This window comes from Chiloscyllium plagiosum, unplaced genomic scaffold (genome assembly GCF_037043375.1).
Source record: "Chiloscyllium plagiosum isolate Xiang-an unplaced genomic scaffold, Cpla_swu_hap1 HiC_scaffold_35, whole genome shotgun sequence".
In the NCBI taxonomy this organism is placed as follows: domain Eukaryota; kingdom Metazoa; phylum Chordata; class Chondrichthyes; order Orectolobiformes; family Hemiscylliidae; genus Chiloscyllium; species Chiloscyllium plagiosum.
In genome coordinates, this window is record NW_028270173.1 from 16,092,377 (window position 1) to 16,113,069 (window position 20,693).

At 44.4% G+C, this 20,693-nt stretch overlaps 1 protein-coding gene across 1 annotated transcript; it reads left to right on the plus strand.

Moving 5' to 3' along the window:
• Window positions 1–3,732: 3,732 nt before the first annotated feature.
• Window positions 3,733–14,455, plus strand: LOC148140105 (zinc-binding protein A33-like). The gene is made up of 6 exons (XM_087979312.1): window positions 3,733–4,143; window positions 4,223–4,318; window positions 4,412–4,645; window positions 6,815–6,837; window positions 6,935–7,050; window positions 12,674–14,455. Exons 1-6 carry the CDS (start codon window positions 3,733–3,735, stop codon window positions 13,222–13,224), a joined length of 1,431 nt encoding a protein of 476 aa, XP_087835438.1. The 3' UTR covers window positions 13,225–14,455.
• Window positions 14,456–20,693: the final 6,238 nt, after the last annotated feature.

Here is a 20,693-nt window from a genome sequence, read left to right on the forward strand (position 1 = left end):
TCAGAAGAATGAGGGGGTTCTTATGGAAAGATATGAAATTATGAAAGGATTAGATAAGATAACAGTAGAGAGAAGGTTTCCTCTGGCAGATGAAGCGAGGACAAGAGGGCATCGTCTCAAGATTAGAGAGAGAAGATTTAGGACTAAATTGAGAAGGAACTTTTTCACCCAGAGGGTTGTTAATCTATGGAATTCCTTGCCTGGTGAAGTACTTGATGCTACTTAAGTAAATGTTTTAAAAGATGAGGGAGGTTTTTTTGAACAATAGCGGGATTAAGGGATACCATGAGAGAACAGATAAGTGGATCTGAGTCCACAAAAAGATCAGCCATGACCTTTATTGAATGGCAGAGCAGACTTGAAGGGCTGGACAGCCTACTCACGCACCTAGTTCTTATGTTCTTATTTAAAAGGGACCTAAAGGGGAACATTTTCACAGAGAGGTTTGTGTGTGTTTGGAATGAGCTGCCAGAGGAAATGGTGTCGGCTGATACAATTACAAGATTTAAAAGGCATCTGGATGGGTACATGAATAGGAAGGGTTTAGAAGTATATGGGCCTCGTGCTGGCAAATGGGACTAGATTAATTTAGGATATCTGGTCGGCATGATCGAATTGGACTCAGGGTTCTGTTTCCATGCTTATATCCCTATGAGTCTAAATTTACTGTGTCATTGCAACGAATAATTAGTAAGGCCAATGGTATGCTAAATGTTATTGCAATGATTTGAGTACTGAAGTAAAGAAGTATTGTTTCAGTTGTATAACGCTTTTGTGAGACTGCTGAATATTATGTGCTGTTTCCACCTCCTTGCTTAAGAGAATTCATAATCTTCAAAGAGGGAATGAAATCAAAGAAAGAGGTGGTAATACGAGCCTGTCCTGGTGAAATCAGTGATATTATGAAAGAAGTCTAAAACTTCTCACAACACTTAAGGGGAAAAGTATTGTCTGATCATATGGGATTGAGGTAAGTTTTCGAAAAGGAATCAAGGAATTTACAAATTAATCAGCCTTCTGGGGTAATGTAATTGATAGGGTACATTATGGGGAGCTAGCAAAGGTTGTATACTCACATATACAAAAATATGGATAAGCAGTTGAGTTAAACGTCTCTCTTCATAGAGAAGGGGAATGTATTGGTGTGAATTAAGGATTCAGAATGTATAGAATATCGGGATAAATGGAATCTTTTAAAGTTGACAGACTGTCATTCATGTACTGCCAGAATGATTAGTGCACAGGGACTTACAATTTTTACAATGTTTACAATCTGTGTCAATATTATAGATAAAAAGACCAAGAGTCATATTACCAAATTTGCAGATGATAGGAAACTGTGTGAGGATAGAAGAAGGAGGCCACAAAGACACAGGAATGAGATCCTGCCATCTTAATCAAGCAAGATAGCAGGTGATGGATTAATTTGGGAAATGGTGATGTTATTTACTTCACTCAAAAGAAATGAAGTTGTTTTTTCAAATTGTTAAAATCTGAATTATGAGAATTACAGAAATTAAGGTGTATTTGTCAAAGGACCACCAATGGCAGTGCAACGATCAATTAGGAAGGCAAAGAACACATTGACCTCGGTTTTAATGGGAATGCAGTACAATATTAAAGTAGGTTCACTTCAACTGCATAAGTATTTAGTAAGACCCCGTCAGATGAACTGTGTGTACATTTGATCACCAAATCCAAACCTAGAGGATGTGTGCTGAACATTCACAGCTGAGAGTGTTTTCTGATTATGAAAGAATGAGAGTCTGTGTTCAAGGATCTTTAGAAGATTGAGAGATAATCCTTTTGAAATTTAAATGATATTTGAAAGGGCTTCAAAGGGTAAAAACATTTGCTGGGAGATCGAGAACATAGGTTGAGGGGTTGTGCACATGTTCAATATTATATGTGAATGAGACAAGTAGCAGCTTCTTGTGCTGTGAATCTGCAAAATTATCCAACCCACGAGATTTTGGATCATCATTCAAGGTGGAGATAAACACATTTCTGATGCAATTATTGGATATTGGAATAATTTAATAGATATATCGACTGAGAAGTAAAGTGGAGCTGAGGTAAAAATTTAGTCTTTATCATATTGAATGAAGAGCGGGCTCAACGGCTCCACCTGCCTCTGTGTCTTCTGTTCATGTGCTTGTATGTACTTAAAGTTGAAAAATGTGGCACTGGAAAAGCACAACACTTCAGGCAGTTTCTGAAGAGCAGGAGAGTTGACATTTTGGGCTTTTGCTTTGCATCAGGAATGTGGGGGCAAAGAAGCCTGAGAGATAAATAGCAAGGTGGAGGTGAGACTGGGGGCAAGGTAGCTGGGAAGGCAATAGGTGGATGCAAATGGCGATGTGATAGTCGGTGGGGAGGGTGGAGTGGTTACACAGGAAAGAAGATGGGCAGGTCACATCTGTGGAACGCAGATAGGTGTGGGAAGAGAATATGTTTCTGTTTGTGGGGTCTGTTTGTAGGTTGCAGAAATGGTGGAGGATGATGTGTTGTAACTGGAAATTAGTGGGGTGGGAGGTGAGGACCAGGAGGGTTTTATCCTTGTTGCGTTGGAGTGATGAGGTTCAAAAGCAGAGGTGCAGGAAGTGGAGGAGATGCGCTGGAGGGCACATGTGAGGGGAAATTTTGGTCCCTGAAATAGGATGCCACCTGCGGTGTCATAGAGTGGAATTGCTCCTCCTCTGAGCAGATATGGTGGAGGCAGAGGAATTGAGACTAAGGGATAGCACTTGTCCGAGTGGGGTAGGATGGGAGTTGGTGGGTTTGAAATAGATGTCCGTGTTGAGTTTGTCACTGGAGATGGAGGCAGAGAGGTCCAGGAAGGGGAGAGATGTGTCTGAGATGGTTCGAGTGAACTTAAGGTCAGAGTGGAAGGTGTTGGTGAAGTTGATAAACTGTTCAACCTCCTGGTTTTTAGCATTGGGTGGCACCTATACAGTTATCAATGTAGCAGAGGAAAAGGTGGGGGATGGTGCCTGTGCATCTGCAGAAGTTGGATCTGGACCACGTTTCCCCACATTATAGTCGGCACTGAATACTGTGCAGAGCAAAACATCCTTGGCCCTATTACTCCCCTTTTCCGAGGAGAAAGTGAGGTCTGCAGACGCTGGAGATCAAAGTTGAAACTTTATTGCTGGAACAGCACAGCAGGTCAGGCAGCATCCAGGGAACAGGAGATTCGACGTTTCGGGCACAGGCCCTTCTTCAGGAATGAGGCCCTTCTCATTCCTGAAGAAGGGCCTGTGCCCGAAACGTCGAATCTCCTGTTCCCTGGATGCTGCCTGACCTGCTGTGCTGTTCCAGCAATAAAGTTTCAACCTACTCCCCTTTTCCACCAAGTCTCTCCTTCATCCCATTCAGAATGCTCTGGGAAAATTCAGTCACTCCATCTCAACTGTTTTTCACATTTGTTGCTCTGACACTGTTTGAACTTCTAGTTCAGTGTTGAAATGATGAAATGGTGGGTTGTTAGCTATAACTCTGTGTCCCATCAGCTTCAAAAGAGGATGGTAGAGTCCACAGCAGAATAGGGAGACAGAACCGGAGTATGGTAGAAAGAGGGGTGGGGGTGGGGAGCCGAGGCAGGACACCAAATTGTAGTGAATTAAGCATTGTAGTGAATCTCAATGGCCAATCACGGCACTGGATGTATTCAGCAAAGTGTAAACTTTAAATACTGAAAGTGCATTGAACCAGGAAGTGTTTAGTTTCGACATGGCAACCAGGCAGCAGGGAGAGAGTTGGACCGAGGAGACGATTTGTCCCATTTGCCTTGCTTTCTTCACCGACCCGGTTACGCTGGATTGTGGCCACAATTTCTGCCGCTCCTGTATCACCCAGAGTTGGAAAAAGAAGAGGATAAACTCCTGCCCAGAATGTAGAAGCGAGTTTCCGGAAAGAAACCTCAGGATAAATCGAGCCTTAGCGAATCTGGCCAAGAAAGCTCGAGAATTAACGTTGAACCCGAAAGAGAACAAAAGTAAACTTCAGTGTGAGGAACATCAGGAAGATCTGAAGCTGTTTTGTGCAATTGACAAGAAATTGATCTGTCTGATTTGTCGGGATTCGCGGGAACACAAGTCTCACAATTTTCTGCCAATTACGGAAGCTGTTGAAATCTATAAGGTAAATAGAACGAAATTGATTACGCGATTAATTTTATTGTCAAACGCTTTCATCCTGTAATTGTCTTTCCCAATGCTAGGGTCATCTTCAATGTTCATTGGATTCTCTCACAAAGAGGAAGTCAGAGACAATTGAAGCTGAATTGACCCAGAAACGGAAGATTTCCGAAGTGAGGGTGAGCTCTCCCTGTGCTGATTTTCTGGGATCTGGGTTAGTTTTGTTCCCTTTATCGCGGGACATTAATGAGGTTTCACATTTCATTTGGTAGGAACAGGCGAGCAGTCTGCAGACCCACATCACATCCGAGTTCACTAAAATGCATCAGATTCTCACTGAGAAAGAGCAGCGTTTACTCGGAGATCTCAGGGAAGAAGAGGAGAGGATTGTAGAAACAATGGAGAAAAACCTTCGAGAGATTCAGGAGAATTTAAATTCTATTGAGGAGGAACTCACAAAGTTGCAGAAACAGATGGATCAAAAAGACCACCTGATATTTCTAAGGGTGAGGATTATGTTGCTGCTCAGTTCAGTGAAACTTCACTCAGTTACAAAATAACTAATTATTAAAGTGAAATAAATTCGACAATTGTGGTACAAAACGGAAACAAGTGAAACCCGATTGCCTATGAAGGAACAAACGTAAAATACTGTAGTTGCTCGAAATCTGAAACAAACATAGAAAATGCTGGAGAAACTCAACAGATCTGGCAGCATCTGTTGAGAAAAATGGAACTAATATTTCGAGTCCGACACGGCTCTTCTTCAGAATTCCTGAAACATTTTCTGTGTTTGTTTCGTTGAAGCAATCCTGTTCTTGTCGAAGATTTATATGTACGTATCTCCAAAACAGCTTTTCCCTCCCTGGACTGAAACATCGCAATTTTGACACTGGTTTGTGATTAAGTCTGTGTTATGCAAGGTAAACATCTTCCAGAAACTCATGTTATATTTGCACACATGTCCCACACTTAAGGTCAATCTGACTGTAGCTGTGCGAGAGACTGATATCTCTCTGCAGTATTCGAAAGTCAACGAAATTAGATTAGATTAGATTACTTTACATAGTGGAAACAGGCCCTTCGGCCCAACAAGTGCGTCATTCTGTCTAATCCACACCCATGCTCATCACTCCTATAAACCAAACGGGTGGCCACCGAGACCTGCATGAGCCCGATCTATGCCAGTCTCTTTTCAGGATTCGTGGACCAGTTCCTCTTCCACAACTACACCGGCAGCATCCCTCACCTTTTCCTCCGCTAACTGCATAGGTGCGTGTTCCCGCGAGGAACTTGAGCAGTTGTCAACTTGCCAACACATTCCACCTTGCCCTCAAATTCACCTGGACTGTTTCTGACACCTCCCTCCCCTTCCTGGACCTCTCAGTCTCCATCTCCGGAAACTGACTCACCACTGATAACCATTTCAAACCCATTGACTCCCACAACTGCCTCCTCTACACTGCCTCTCATCCACCGTCACGGAAAAATGTTATTCTACACTCCCAACTCCTCTGCCTCCATCACATCTGTTCTCAGAATGAGGCCTTCCACTCCAGGACATCCCAGATATGCTCCTCCTTTTGGGACCATAGTTTTCCCTCCTTTGTAATTCAGGATGCCCTCAACCACATTTCCTCCATCTCCTGCACTTTTGCCCTCAAATTCTCCATCCCCCCAACAACGAGGATAGAGACCCCTAAATCCTCAGGAACCACACCACCAACCCCTGAATCCAATGCATCATCCTCCAACATTTTCCATCACCTACAATCAGACCCCACCACGAAAAAGATATTTCCTTTCCCACCCCTGTCAGTTTTCTGCAGGAATCGTTCACTCAGTGACTCCCTCGTCAACTCTACACTCCCCACCAACTTCACCATGCTCAGTCATTTCCCTGCAACTGCAAGAGGAAACACCTCCTCTACCACCGCAACACCTCCTCTATCACCTCTGTCCAAGATCCCAAATCACCTTCCAGATCCAGTAGAGACTCACCTGCACTTCATACAACCTCATCTATTGCATCCACCTTCTCTTCACTCCCTGACCTGACTTAACCTGTCTATCCTCCCAATTACCTGTCAGCTCCACCCTTCCCACAGACCAATCACAATAACCCCCTGCATCCACCTATCACCATCCCACCTACTCTTACCCCAGCCCCAGCCCCCTCCCTCTGTTTACTTCTGGGCTCCCCTCCCTCTCCCAAATCACAATAAAGGGTCTTGCCCCAAAACATTAACTTGGATGCTGTCTAACCTGCTGTGCTTTTCCAGTTCTACATCTGTTGACACTTTAATATTCATGTTCCACTTTGAAAATTATTATGGAGAAAGATTCCTCCACATCAACAATGGATGCTTTTTAGCCAACAAGACACAGTTAAAAGACATGTTACACTTTATTTGTTGACGTGCATGTGGAACCCATGTATTTCTGTTTTTGGACCCTTTTAAAAAATCGTCTCACTTCACACTTCACACTTCACAAAGTCAGTCGTTATTTGCCTTCTGTTTAAAAAGCAATCTTGGAGGAATTCAGCTGGCCTGGGCAACATTTGTGGAGAGAAAAACATAACACATTGAATCCAATATAACTCTTCTGTGGGACTACTTTCATTCTGAAGTCAGCTACTACCTTCACTGTTCCTCTTTTTCTTAATATTTCAGGAGGAAGTTAACCAGAAATGGAGGTAGGACACTGCCTTTATTGATATTGCTTGATTTGGCATGAATTTCAGGGGGGAAAAAAAGTGTTTAACTTTAACATCAGCTTTTGAAAACTCACAGCACTGGTGACGACATTCAAATGATAACAGTTGCATCAGCTGTCCTACCCATCGAAAGATTCAAGGGCCCGATACAATACATGGCTTGGAAGAAAATGATTGACTTCATTCACCCTGGTAAATTTCTTACATTCTGTCTTTTTTCTAATTTACAATACACAATTGGAAGAGCGTAAACCAATTCCCAGGCTAATGACTGATGTCCATGTGTCATGAGGCCATGATGTTTTGCCCTAGACAAGGGATGACCTGAGGGTAGTATTCAAGATTGGAAATAACACAAAGAAACCAAGTGTCCAAACCCGATTATAAGGTGACCAGTTGCAGGTATAAAACATGTCATTTATCCATCTATCTGTCAAAATCAGAACAAGCTCTCAAAAGCTCCCAGGTTCTCACACTCAGGCTCTGATCAGCTTGGAAACATTCAAATTCCAGATCCCTGGCCCGTGCAGGGGAACATGCTAGCCTTGGAGCCCAGGTGTCCTGTGAAGAAACAAAGCAGTCATTTCACTCTTTCTGGGCAATTTGACATTTGTTGAGTTTCTTCATTGTTTCATAGCAGGCAACCACTTTTCCCATTTGACAGGATTTCTGCTGCTCACTGCAGGCCCAAACAGTTCAAATCCTCTTTCAGCTGCTTTAACCAATGTCTGCCCAAAGGGCAATTTTAAAGTAGCCTGCATTAATTTCAGCCACAGAGTGTCATCAAAGATGTGCACATGTAGTGATTATATTTATGCAACTTTCATTAAGTAGCACAGAAAACCATTGCAAGGGTTTCTCTGGATTTCTGAATCTCTCGCTGCCCACTTTTCATCCCATTCCTTAAGCATTTATTTTTAATCTGCCACTCCTCTGTGTGTTGACTATCCCCAGTACATTCCTGAGTCTCGTCCACTTCTCTCCAATTATTGTTTATTCTTTTACACTTGCTGTCTGCTCACAACCATCCCTGAACAGTCAATCTCTTTCAACCTTTGTGTATTCTGGCCAGCCCGAACCCGAATCCTGAGCACTTCAGTCAGACCCCCCCACACCTTACCAGGCCGCACCCTCTATTCCAATCCACAGGACCATAAAAGAAGTGGACAATCTTGCCTATCAGGTCTTCTCTGCAAATCAACGAGATCATGACCGACTTGATAATCATCAACTCTTCTTTCGAGCTACGGCCCCATAAGTCTGAATTCCTTTACTGATTAGAAATTTGTCTATTACAGCCTTGAACCTATTTTGCTAATCACACTCTTCAGAGATGTTATTACGCACCTCTGGAGCAGGTAGGACTTGAGCCTGGGCCACTCTTTCCAGGTGTAGGTACACTACCCCTGGGACACAAACACCCCAGCCTCAGGTCTCCTTTTTTCCTAGTGCCCCGCCCCTCTCTCAAGCCCCCGCCTATCCCCAACCATCATGCGCCATCATGCACTCAGGCAGGCCCAATCTCTTTTTCTTCACTCACCACCCCTCTCGTTCTCCTCAGCCCTGTCCAACCCAATTCAGTCCCACCTCTATCAACCAGACTCCGCACTCTCACACACAACCCCTCCTCCATCTCATCTGAAATGAAGCAAAAAACTACCGATGCTGGAAATATGAAGCAAAAACACAATATGTTGGAGAAACGTAGCAGGTCTGACAGCATCTGTGCAGAGAAAGCAGAGTTAATAATTTGCGTCCGATGTCCCTTCTTCAGACTCTTCTGAAGAAGTCTTGCTAGATCTGAAAATGTTAACGCTGGTTCCTCTCCACAGATGCTGCCAGATCTGCTGAGTTTCATCAGCAGTTTATGATTCTGTTCCAGATTTCCAACATCCCCAATTCCTTGTTTTATTTTAGTGATATTTTATTTTAGCGTTCCTCAGTCAGCTGTTATCCAGCTGCACTCACCATATGTACCCTCGCGACCTCTCTGTCTATAAGCACCACCTCGTGCAGTCTCAGAACTGCCCAGTTCCAATTTGTTCCTTGCCTCCTCGCTCAACCTGACTCTGGCCGGCCTCACGCAGACTTGCCCTGTCTTAGTCTGGGCCTCTCTCACTGATATCCTCCCTCTATCAATCAGTATATGCCCTCCTTCATCAAATCCATTAACTGAAATCTGCCTCTAACCCTGTCTCTTGCACAGCTCTCTTCAGTAGCCCCTCAGTGTCACCCTGTCCTTCTCATTCACCCAGAGGCACCCTCTCTCACTTCGTCCCATCTTTGCACCAAGCTAATCCTTCCCGCATCCAGTCACTCTCATTGACCTGGGCCTGTGCTTTCACCCAGCTCTTTGTTCTTCACCAAGCCACCACCATCTCTCATTCTGGGCTGTTTTTCACTCCACACCTGCCCTCGCACACAGCCGTATCGAGTCACGCACACTGCCCTCTCCCCTCCCATGCAGCCTGCCCTCATCCAGTCTGGCCGCTCCTAACCCAGATCCGCCTTATTTCTTCCTCTCCCACACCCAGACCAGCCTTCTCAAGCATCCATGCGCAGTCTGCATGCTCCTGCCCTTTCAAGTAACACTTCCTCCGTCATCCAAGTTTGTACACCGTCTGCTGCTCCATCCCTTTCTTTCCCCTATTCTCTCTTTCACTGTATTTTTGTTCTGGAAACATAGAAAATAGGTGCAGGAGTAGGCCATTCAGCCCTTCGAGCTTGCACAACCATTCAGTACTATCATGGCTGATCATGTAATCTCTGTATCCCATTCCCGCCCTCACCCCACAACCCTTGATACCTGTAGTCAAGGATTGCTTCCAACTTCCTCTTGAATATATCTAATGAACTGACCCCAACAGCCTCCGTAGAAGAAATTTCACAGGTTCACCACTCTGAGTGAAGAAATTCTTCTTCATCTCAGTCCTGAATGGCCTACCTTTTATTCTTACAGTGTGACCCCCTAGTTCTGGACTTCCCCAATATCGGGAACATTCTTCCCACATCTAGCCTGTCCAGTCACATCAGGATTTTATGAGTTCCTTTGAGAACACGCCCCCTCCACCCCACCCCCACCACCAACACCACCACCATTCTTCTAAATTCCAGTGAATACAAACCCAGTCAAACCAGTCTTTCCTCATATGTCAATCCTGCCAGCTCGGGAATCAGCCTGGTGAATCTTCACTGGATCCCCTCAATAGCAAGAATGTTCTTCCTCAGACTGGGAAACCAAAACTGCACGCAATACTCAAGGTGTGGCCTCACCAAGGCCCAGTACAACTGCAGCATGACATCCTTACTCTGATATCCTTTCGTTACAACGGCCAGCAGGCCATTAGCTTTCCTCACTGCCTGCGTGCCTGCTGCACCTGCGTGCCAACCTTCAGTGACTGTTCCACCATGACACCCAGGTCTCATTGCACCTCACCTGTTCCTAAACTGCCACCATTCAGATGACAATCTGCCTTTCTGCGTTTGTGACCAAAGTATATAACCTCACATTTATCGACATTATATTGCATTTTCCAAGTATTTGCCCACTTAGCCAGTCTGTCCAAGTCACCCTGTAGCCGCTTAGCATCCTCCTCACAGCACACACTACTACCCAGCTTAGTGTCATCTGCAAATTTGGAGATACTGCATTCAATTCATTCATCCTAATAGTTAATGTATATTGTGAATAGCTGAGGTCCCAGCACTGAACCCTACAGTACCCCACTCATCTGTGCCTGCCACCCTGAAAAGAACCCATTTATTTCAGCTCTCTGCATCCTGTCTGTCAACCAGTCCTCTATCCATGATAATACCATAAACTTTTAATTTTCCTTCCTAATTATTGTGTGTAAAGTCCAGAAACACAACATCTACTGATTTACCCTTATCCGCTCTACTGGTCACATCCTCAAAAAATTCCAGAGGATTTGCCAAGCTTGATTTCCCTTTAGTGAATCTGCACTCTTTAGGACTGATTCCATCAGTGTTTTCCAAGTGCTCAATTATTATGAGTGATTCCAGCATTTTCCCCACCACTTTCCCCACCACCAATGTCAGGAAAACCAGCCTATAGTTTTCTCTTCCTCCTTTTTTAAAGTGTGGGTTTATGTTAGCTACCCTCCAATCAATTGGAACTCTTCCAGCGTAAACAGAATGCTGGAAAATGATCATGAATGAATCAGTCATTTCTAAGGCCACTTCCTTAAGTATTCTGGGATGCAGAGCATCAGGCCCTCGGGACTTGTCGTGTTTTAATCCCATCAATTTCCCTAATACCATTTCATGACTAATAAAGATTTCCTTCAGTTCCTTCTTCATGTTTGACCCTCTATCCCCAAGCATTTCCTGATGGTGATTTTTGTCCTCCTTAGTGAGTAAAGATCAAAAGATTTGTTCAACTAGTCTGCCATCTCTTTGTTGTCCATTATAAATTCACCTGATTTTATCTGTAAGGGACTTACATTTGTCTTCACTTTTTCTCTTACATATTTATCGAAGCTTTTGCAGTTAGTTTTTATGTTTTCCACAGCTTAATTTCATATTCTATTTTCACTTTCTGAATTAAACCCTTAACCCTCCTCTGCTACATTTTAAATTTCTCCCAGTCATTGGGTTTGCTGCTTTTTCTGGTCAACTTGTATGCCCCATCTTCAGCTTTAACATAATCCATGATTTCCCTTGTTCGCCATGGTTAAGCTACCTTCTCTGATTTACTCTTAACACCAGACAAGGAAATTCATCCATATGTTCTTAAAATGTCTGCCATTACCAATGCAACATCAATCCTTAAAGTGTCCTTGGCCAGCTTATCCTAGCCAATCATACTATCAAAGTTAGCTTTAAGTTCAAGACCCTAAATTCAGATTTAATTGTTGCACTCTCCATCTTAATGAAGAATTCAACCATAAAGTGGTCACTCTTCCCCAAAGGATCTCACAACACAATGTTGCTAACTCATCCTCTCTTGTTATACCATATCTTGTCTAGGATGGCATGCTCCCGAGTTGGTTCCTCGACATATTCATTGAGGAATACATCCCTCATACATTCCAGGAAATCCTCCTCCATTGCGTTGCTGCCAGTTTGGTTGTCCAATCAATATGTAGTTTGAAGTTACCCATAATAACCGCTGTACCCTTACTGCATGCATTTCTAATTTCTTGTTTGATTTAGTCCACAACATTACAATTACTGTTTGCCGGTCTGTACCTAACTCCCACTAATGTATTTTTCTTTGGTCTTCTGCAGCTCGAAACATACTGACTCCAGATCATCCAGGTTAATGTCCTCCCATATCATTATGTTAATCTCCTCCTTAACCAGCAACGCTACACCACCTCACCTTTTTTCCCCAACTATCTATCTGAAAATTGAATTACCTTGGACATTGAGTTCCCACCCTTGGTCACCCTGGAACCAGGTCTCTGTGATCTCAATTACATCATATGCATTAATAACTGTTTGCACAGTTAATTCATCCACTTTATTACAAATGCTCCTCGCATTGACACACACAGCCTTCAGGCTCATTTTTTCCTCCACTCTCATTCTACATTATATTCACTGTTTTATCTACCTTCTCTGGGTTCTCTCTTCTCTACTGTATAATTGTCTTTTTCACTCCTGTCGTTTCGGTAACCTTTCCCTCCAGCCTCTTTGGTCACTGCTGTGCTGAGTCCGGGCTCAAAACATCTACAGGCAATAGATTCTATGAATACAGCCTAGAGATAATGCGGGCAGGTTAAAAATAAATATATTTGAAGAAATCACACTGGAAAAATAAAATAATTCTGCTCTTTCAACTTCCTACTAGCTCCAGCCTCTCTGACTCTGGATCCTTGCACAGCCCATCCACAACTCATCCTGTCTGAGGACCGAACCAGCGTGAGACATAAAAACCAACGGCAGTCTCTCCCTAGAAGCCCACGGAGGTTTGATTCCTGGGCCTTTGTACTGGGTTCCAAGGGATTCACATCTGGGAGACATTACTGGGAGGTGGAGGTTAGGGACAAGACTGAATGGGGCGTTGGAGTGACCCGAGAATCTGCAAAGAGAATGGGGGGAATTGACCCAAAACCTGAGTCGGGATATTGGGTGGTGGGACTGATCTCAGGAAAGGGCTATTTTGCTCTTACATCCCCGACAGGGCTCTGCCTCAAGCCAGATGTGAATCCCCAGAAAATTGGTGTTTTCCTGGACTATGAGGGTGGACAGGTATCATTTTACAATGTGGATAACATGTGCCATCTCTACACTTTCACCTACACTTTCACTGAAAGGATCTTTCCCATCTTCAATCCAGGATGGAATTTCGATGGCAAAAATCCTGCACTTCTGACAATCTGTGGGCTTAAAGGTCACTAACTGATCCATCCCATAATTTTGCACACTCTTATTATCTCCTACCAGCTGTCAACTGATGGGTTTCTGTCACAGTCATAAGTGGGGGCCCTATCCAAATGCAATTTGAGTACAATCGAGTGACAATATCTTCTTGGTGATCTTTTTCTGTTCAAAATTTAAGCTAAACAGTGTGTACTATTCCAGGGGGACCTGTAAAATTAACTGAACATTCATAATTCCATCAAGGATGAACTGATGTTCACTCAGAGAGCTGAAATAAAGGTTTGACACAAACTATAATCTGCAGCTGAGAAAATAAACATTATGAGAAATAGGTGAAAAGGACAGTTTTGAGATGGAGCACCGGGGGAAGAATGTGAAAGGGGAACTAATCAAATTGCAGTAAATCAAATCATTTTCTTGGGAAAGTATTTTTCTGGCACTATCAGCAACACAGCAAACCCCAGAGGATAAAAATGAGCAGAATACTTCAGTTTGTCAATGTACATAATGGAGAGTGAATAGGATCATCAATTGTACAAAGAAGAGCCGAGTTTACATTCCACTTATAAACCTGGTATTAATACTGAGAACGGAAAGATCAGCAAGGAGCACTGCAGGACTGGGGGAAAGAGGAGGGGGAGAGAAGAAACAAATAGCAGCTCAAATGCAGATATAGGCTTACTCACTTAACCTCTATCATAAGCAAAATGTTGGAAGTTATAATTAAGCATGTCTTAACAGGGCACTTGGATGCATTCATAGAGTCATAGAATCTTACAAATATATGGTAAAGAAGAGGCATTTCAGGCAATTGAGTTTCATTGATGAAAAGCTACTCTCAATTTACACTAGTTCTACATTTCAGTGCACAGTCCATACCCTTGAATGGTATGACACCAACTATTCATCCAAGTACTTCTTAAAGGTTGTGAGATTTCACAAATGCCTTCACAGGTGGTGCATAACAGATTTCCACCAGCCTTTGGGTGACCTTTTCTCCTTGAGTCCCCTATAAATTTACTGTCTTTTACATTAAAATTATGTTTCTTTGTTGCTAATCCTTTAAACTGAGCAGGACAGCTGCTTTCTATCCACCCTCTCCATACCTGTCATAATCTTATAGCAGGTCACCCCTCAACTTTCTCTGCTGTATACAAAACAACCCAAGCTATCTAGCCTGTCTTCATAGCCAAACTGCTCACGCCAGGCAACATTCTGGTGAATGTGGTCTGTACCCACTCCAGTGCAATCAAATCTTATAAAGCAGATGACCAGTCTTTTACACAGTTCTCCAAACAAAGACCTGACAAGTTCCAACATAATCTCTCTGCTCTTGTATTATAAGCCACTACTGTTAACATCGAATATCACGTATGTCGTCTTAACTAACGTATTATCCTGTCTGACTGCTTTTGGGATTTGTGCATAACCACCCTATGATCCCCTCTGTTCCTCAGAGGTCTCTAGTGTTCTGCCATTCAATGCTTACTCCTTTGTCTTCGTCTTCTATAGAGCATCACCTCACACTTAATGAGGGTTAGATTTCATCTGCCAGTGGTTTACCTATCTGACCAATCTGCCTATTTTAACTGTAACTTTCTTTCTCACTGCCAATCTTAGTGTTATCTGCAAACGTACTTACCATGCCTCTCACCACATTCTAATCCATCACAAACAACAAAGGATCCAGGACTGATGCCTGCAGTAGGCCACTGGACAATATCTTTGAGGAGAAAGTGAGGTCTGCAGATGCTGGAGATCAGAGCTGAAAATGTGTTGCTGGAAAAGCGCAGCAGGTCAGGCAGCATCCAGGGAACAGGAGAATCGACGTTTCGGGCATAAGCCCTTCTTCAGGAATGAGGAAAGTGTGTCCAGCAGGCTAAGATAAAAGGTAGGGAGGAGGGACTTGGGGGAGGGGGAATCGCAAATACGATAGGTGGAAAGAGGTCAAGGTGAGGGTGATAGGTCAGACTGGGGTGGGAGGGGAGAGGTCAGGAAGAAGATTGCAGGTTAGGAAGGCAGTGCTGAGTTCGATGGATTTGACTGAGACAAGATGGGGGGAGGGGAAATGAGGAAACTGGTGAAATCCGAGTTCATCCCTTGTGGTTGGAGGGTTCCTAGGCAGAAGATGAGGCGCTCTTCCTCCAACCGTCGTGTTGTTGTGGTCTGGCGATGGAGGAGTCCAAAGACCTGCAAATCCTTGGTGGAGTGGGAGGGGGAGTTGAAGTGTTGAGCCACAGGGTGGTTGGGTTGGTTGGTCCGGGTATCCCAGAGGTGTTCTCTGAAACGCTCCGCAAGTAGGCGGCCTGTCGCCCCAATATAGAGGAGGCCACATCGGGTGCAGAGGATGCAATAGATGATGTGTGTGGAGGTGCAGGTGAATTTGTGGTGGATATGGAAGTTTCTTTTGGGGCCTTGGAGGGGGGAGGTGTGGGCGCAAGTCTTGCACCTCCTGTGGTTGCAGGGGAAGGTGCCGGGAGGTTGGGTTGGTGGGGGGTGTGGATCTGACGAGGGAGTCACAGAGGAAGTGGTCTTTACTAAATGCTGATAGGGGAGGGGAGGGAAATATATCCTTGGTGGTGGAAAAGACGGCGGATGATACGCTGTACATGGAGATTGGTGGGGTGGTAGGTGAGGACCAGTGGGGTTCTGTCCTGGTGGCGGTTGGAGGGGCGGGGCTCAAGGGCAGAGGAGCGGGAAGTAGAAGAGATGCGGTGGAGGGCATCGTCGACCACGTCGGGGAGGGAAATTGCGGTCTTTGAAGAAGGAGGCCATCTGGGTTGTACGTTTTTGGAACTGGTCCTCCTGGGAGCAGATGCGGCGGAGACGAAGGAATTGGGAGAATGGGATGGCGTTTTACAGGGGGCAGGGTGGGAGGAGGTATAGTCCAGGTAGCTGTGGGAGTCGGTCGGTTTGTAGTAGATGTCTGTGTTGATTCGGTCGCCTGAGATAGAAATAGAAAGGTCGAGGAAGGGGAGGGAGGAATCTGAGACTGTCCAGGTGAATTTGAGGTCGGGGTGGAAGGTGTTGGTGAAGTGGATGAACTGTTCAACCTCCTCGTGGGAGCACGAGGCGGCGCCGATACAGTCATTGATGTAGCGGAGGAAAAGGTGGAGAGGTGGGGCCAGTGTAGTTGCAGAAGATGGACTGTTCCACATATCCTACGAAGAGGCAGGCATAGCTGGGACCCGTAGGATATGTGGAACAATCCATCTTCTGCAACTACACTGGCCCCACCCCCCACCTTTTCCTCCGCTACATCGATGACTGTATCGGCGCCGCCTCGTGCTCCCACGAGGAGGTTGAACAGTTCATCCACTTCACCAACACCTTCCACCCCGACCTCAAATTCACCTGGACAGTCTCATATTCCTCCCTCCCCTTCCTCGACCTTTCTATTTCTATCTCAGGCGACCGAATCAACACAGACATCTACTACAAACCGACCGACTCCCACAGCTACCTGGACTGCACCTCCTCCCACCCTGCCCCCTGTAAAAATGCCATCCCATTCTCCCAATTCCTTCGTCTCCGCCGCATCTGCTCCCAGGAGGACCAGTTCCAAAAACGTACAACCCAGATGGCCTCCTTCTTCAAGGACCGCAATTTCCCCCCCCGACGTGGTCGACGATGCCCTCCACCGCATCTCTTCTACTTCCCGCTCCTCCGCCCTTGAGCCCCGCCCCTCCAACCGCCACCAGGACAGAACCCCACTTGTCCTCACCTACCACCCCACCAATTTCCATGTACAGCGTATCATCCGCCGTCATTTCTGCCACCTCCAAACGGACCCCACCACCAAGGATATATTTCCCTCCCCTCCCCTATCAGCATTCCGTAAAGACCACTCCCTCCATGACTCCCTTGGGGCCTTGGCGCCCACACCTCCCCAATATAGAGGAGGCTTCATCGGGTGCAGCGGATGCAATAAATGATGTGTGTGGAGGTGCAGGTGAATTTGTGGCTGATATGGAACCACAAGGGATGAACTCAGATTTCTCCAGTTTCCTCATTTCCCCTCCCCCCACCTTGTCTCAGTCAAATCCCTCAAACTCAGCACCGCCTTCCTAACCTGCAATCTTCTTCCTGACCTCTCCGCCTCCACCGCCACTCCGGCCTATCACCCTCACCTTGACCTCCTTCCAACTATCGCATTTCCAACGCCCCTCCCCCAAGTCCCTCCTGCCTACCATTTATCTTAGCCTGCTGGACACACTTTCCTCATTCCTGAAGAAGGGCTTATGCCCGAAACGTCAATTCTCCTGCTCCTTGGATGCTGCCTGACTTGCTGCGCTTTTCCGGCAACACATTTTCAGCTCTGATCTCCAGCATCTGCAGTCCTCACTTTCTCCTCATAGAGATGTACAGCACAGAAACAGACCCTTTAGTTCAACGCATCCATGCTGACCAGATATCTTAAATTATTCGAGTCCCATTTGGCTCATATTGCTCTGAACCCTTCCTCTTCATATACCTATGCAGATGCCTTTTAAATGTAATTTTAACAGCCTTCACCACTTCCTCTGGCAGCTCATTTAGTAGATGCACCCACCTTCTGCATGAAAATGTTGTCTCTTAGGTCCCATTAAATGTTTCCCCTTTCACTTTAAATCTCTGCCATCTAGTTTTGGACTTCCCCTATGCTGGGGAAAAGATTTTGACTACTCACCCTATCTATGCCCCTCATGATTTTATAAACTTCTACAAGGTCACCCCTTTTCTGATGCTCTAGGGAAAAAAGACCCAGCATATTCAGCTTCTCCCTGTAGCTCAAACCCTCTAACCCTGGCAACATCCTTGTGAACCTTTTCTGAACCCGTTCAAGTTTCACAACATCCTTCCTATAGCAGGAGACCAGGACTGAACACAGTATTTTGAAAGTGGTCGAGCCAATGTCCTCTACAGCTGCAATATGCCCTCCCAACTCCTATACTCAATGCACTGACCAATAAAGCCGAGCATACCAAACGCCTTCTTCACTACCCTGTCTACCTGTGAATTCAGGCCAACCCAGAAACTTCCTGCTACCACAATACGTTTGAGAAATACAGAAGCCAGTTCATCAAAAGCACGATCCCAAAGAGAGAAAATGAAATGAATCACGGTTTGATCTCTCTTTGACAGTTCTGGTTGTGTGAAGAATGTTGGTCTGGACACCAGGACTAGTCCACTGCTCCCCTTTACCACGAGATCTGAATCAGTCACTTGTAACTTTGCACCCTGAAAGGACTGAGCTGATCACAGGAGCACGAATGTGCCCTTTACTCCTGCAGGCATTTTCTACCATTCTATTTGATCATAACTGATCGCATATTCTTTCATCTACTTCAGTTTCAGTTTCTTGATCTCTTGGAAAGCTATATTTGTCTCTATATCCATGATATTTTGAGGGGGAACATTCCACATTTCGCTCACATTAGCTTTGAAAGACCAAACTTTGAAATTTCACGCCAGGAAAATCCAGTTTTATCTGCAAAAACATGACAACTCCCCACTGATGTTGGGAAGAGTATGTTCATCCACAGAAAAGATTACTGTCACTCTCAAACTTCCTAGATTTTTCTGTCATTGAAATTAACTGAGGTAAATTCTGCAAGGTTGTGTAATTAATCTATGGAATTCCAATGATAGATTTCCATTTGCAAGAGCATAGGAGCAGGAGGCCATTCATCCCTTCAAACCTGTTCTGCCATTCAATGATTTACAATTAATCTGTGACTGACTGCCATAACCTGCCAGGGTTCCATATCCCTTAATAACTTTTATTAAGAGATAGAGTCATAGAATTAAACATGATGGAAAAATACCCTTTGATCCAACTCACTGGTGCCAACCAGACATCCCAATCCGACCAAATCCCATTTCCCAGCATTTGACCCATATCCGTCCAAACTCCTCCTAATCATAACTCCATTCAGGTGCCTTTTAAATGTTGTAATTGTACCCACTTCCACCACTTTGCCTTACAGCTTGTTCCACAGACACACCACACTCTGCATGAAAAACCTACCCCTCAGGATATTTTTAAATTGTTCCACTCTGACTTAAACTTATGTCATCCAGTTTTGGACTCCCCCACTCTCAGGGGAAAAAATACCTTGGTTGTTCACCCTATCCATGCCACTCATGATTTTATAAACCTCTAGAAGGTCACCTCCTCAGCCTTTGATACTCTAGGAAAGAAAAGCCCCAGCTTATTCAGCCTCTTTGCCTTGTGAATCTTTTCTGCACCCTCTCAAGTTTAATATCAGTTTCTGATTTTAAATGATTAATTACAGCAATATTAATTTGCAAAACAGAATTCCAAACCTCTAATACCATCTGTTGTGTTTCCTGATTTCACACATGAAATTTCTGTCTCTGATGTTTAGACTATGATTCCTAATCCTAGGCACTGTAGGAGCAAAGATAGTTCCTCCCAAGACAGAAAGGTCAGGCAAGAAATATCTGTTGAAGCGTGGAGTCTCTTTTCACTGAAGCAACTTCTCTGCTAATAGCAGGTTCTGACTGCCTGCTAAAACAAACTGAAGTAGAAAAAAGCCTGAATTAGGACTACTGGCTGCTCCCTTGCCATTGTTAAAATCGCCATTCCAGACATATCGGCGTCACTGCCTTTATGACCCCTCTCGATTAAAAAAAAAACAAAGATAAATTTACCTTGTCAAAGGGCAGCATCGTCACAAATGATAATATTACTAAGAATAAATAAGCTGGAAATACATGTTCTAGACAGAATAATTGCACAGTGGACCATGAACATATGTGATCACAGAAACAAAGAAGATAGGAGCAGGAGTACACCATGCAACCCTTCAGCCTGCTCCACCACTCGATATGATGGTTGAACATCAAACTCAATATCCCAATCCCACACTTCCCCTTAATCTTTGATTCCTCTTGCACAAGAGACATAGCTAGCTCATTTTTGAAAATACAATAAATCAAATAAATCAGCTCTGTGTTAAACATATGATGTGTTGAATCTTATTGACGCTTCAAGCATGTCATTTTCTTTTGAAAAGCAGAATTCAGTGAAACAAACAATGCTGAGGAAAAACTCAGCTAGTCAGAGTTCGGAAACATCCATGTTTAGAGAGAAACAGGGCAACATTTGCAAGAGCATAGGAGCAGGGGGCCATTCATCCCTTCAAACCTGTTATGCCATTCAATGAGATTAATCTGTGACCAACTGCCATAACCTGACAGGGGTCCATATCCCTTAAGGCCAAATATCCCAAATATCCCATTTGAGGCCTGTGACTTTTCATCAGAACAAGCAAATGTTTCAGAAGTAATAAGTGTTCAGAAAGTGGTGAGTGGTGGAAGATCTGTGATAGGTTAGTTGGAGAGATTTATGGCTTAAGAGTGTGTCTCCAGGGCCAAGAGGAATGAAGATGGGACCAGAATAGAAAAAGGGAAACATAATATTTTCCTGATGCAGGAGAGTTACTGACTGAAAGAACATAACCAAAACAAGTGAAGAAGAA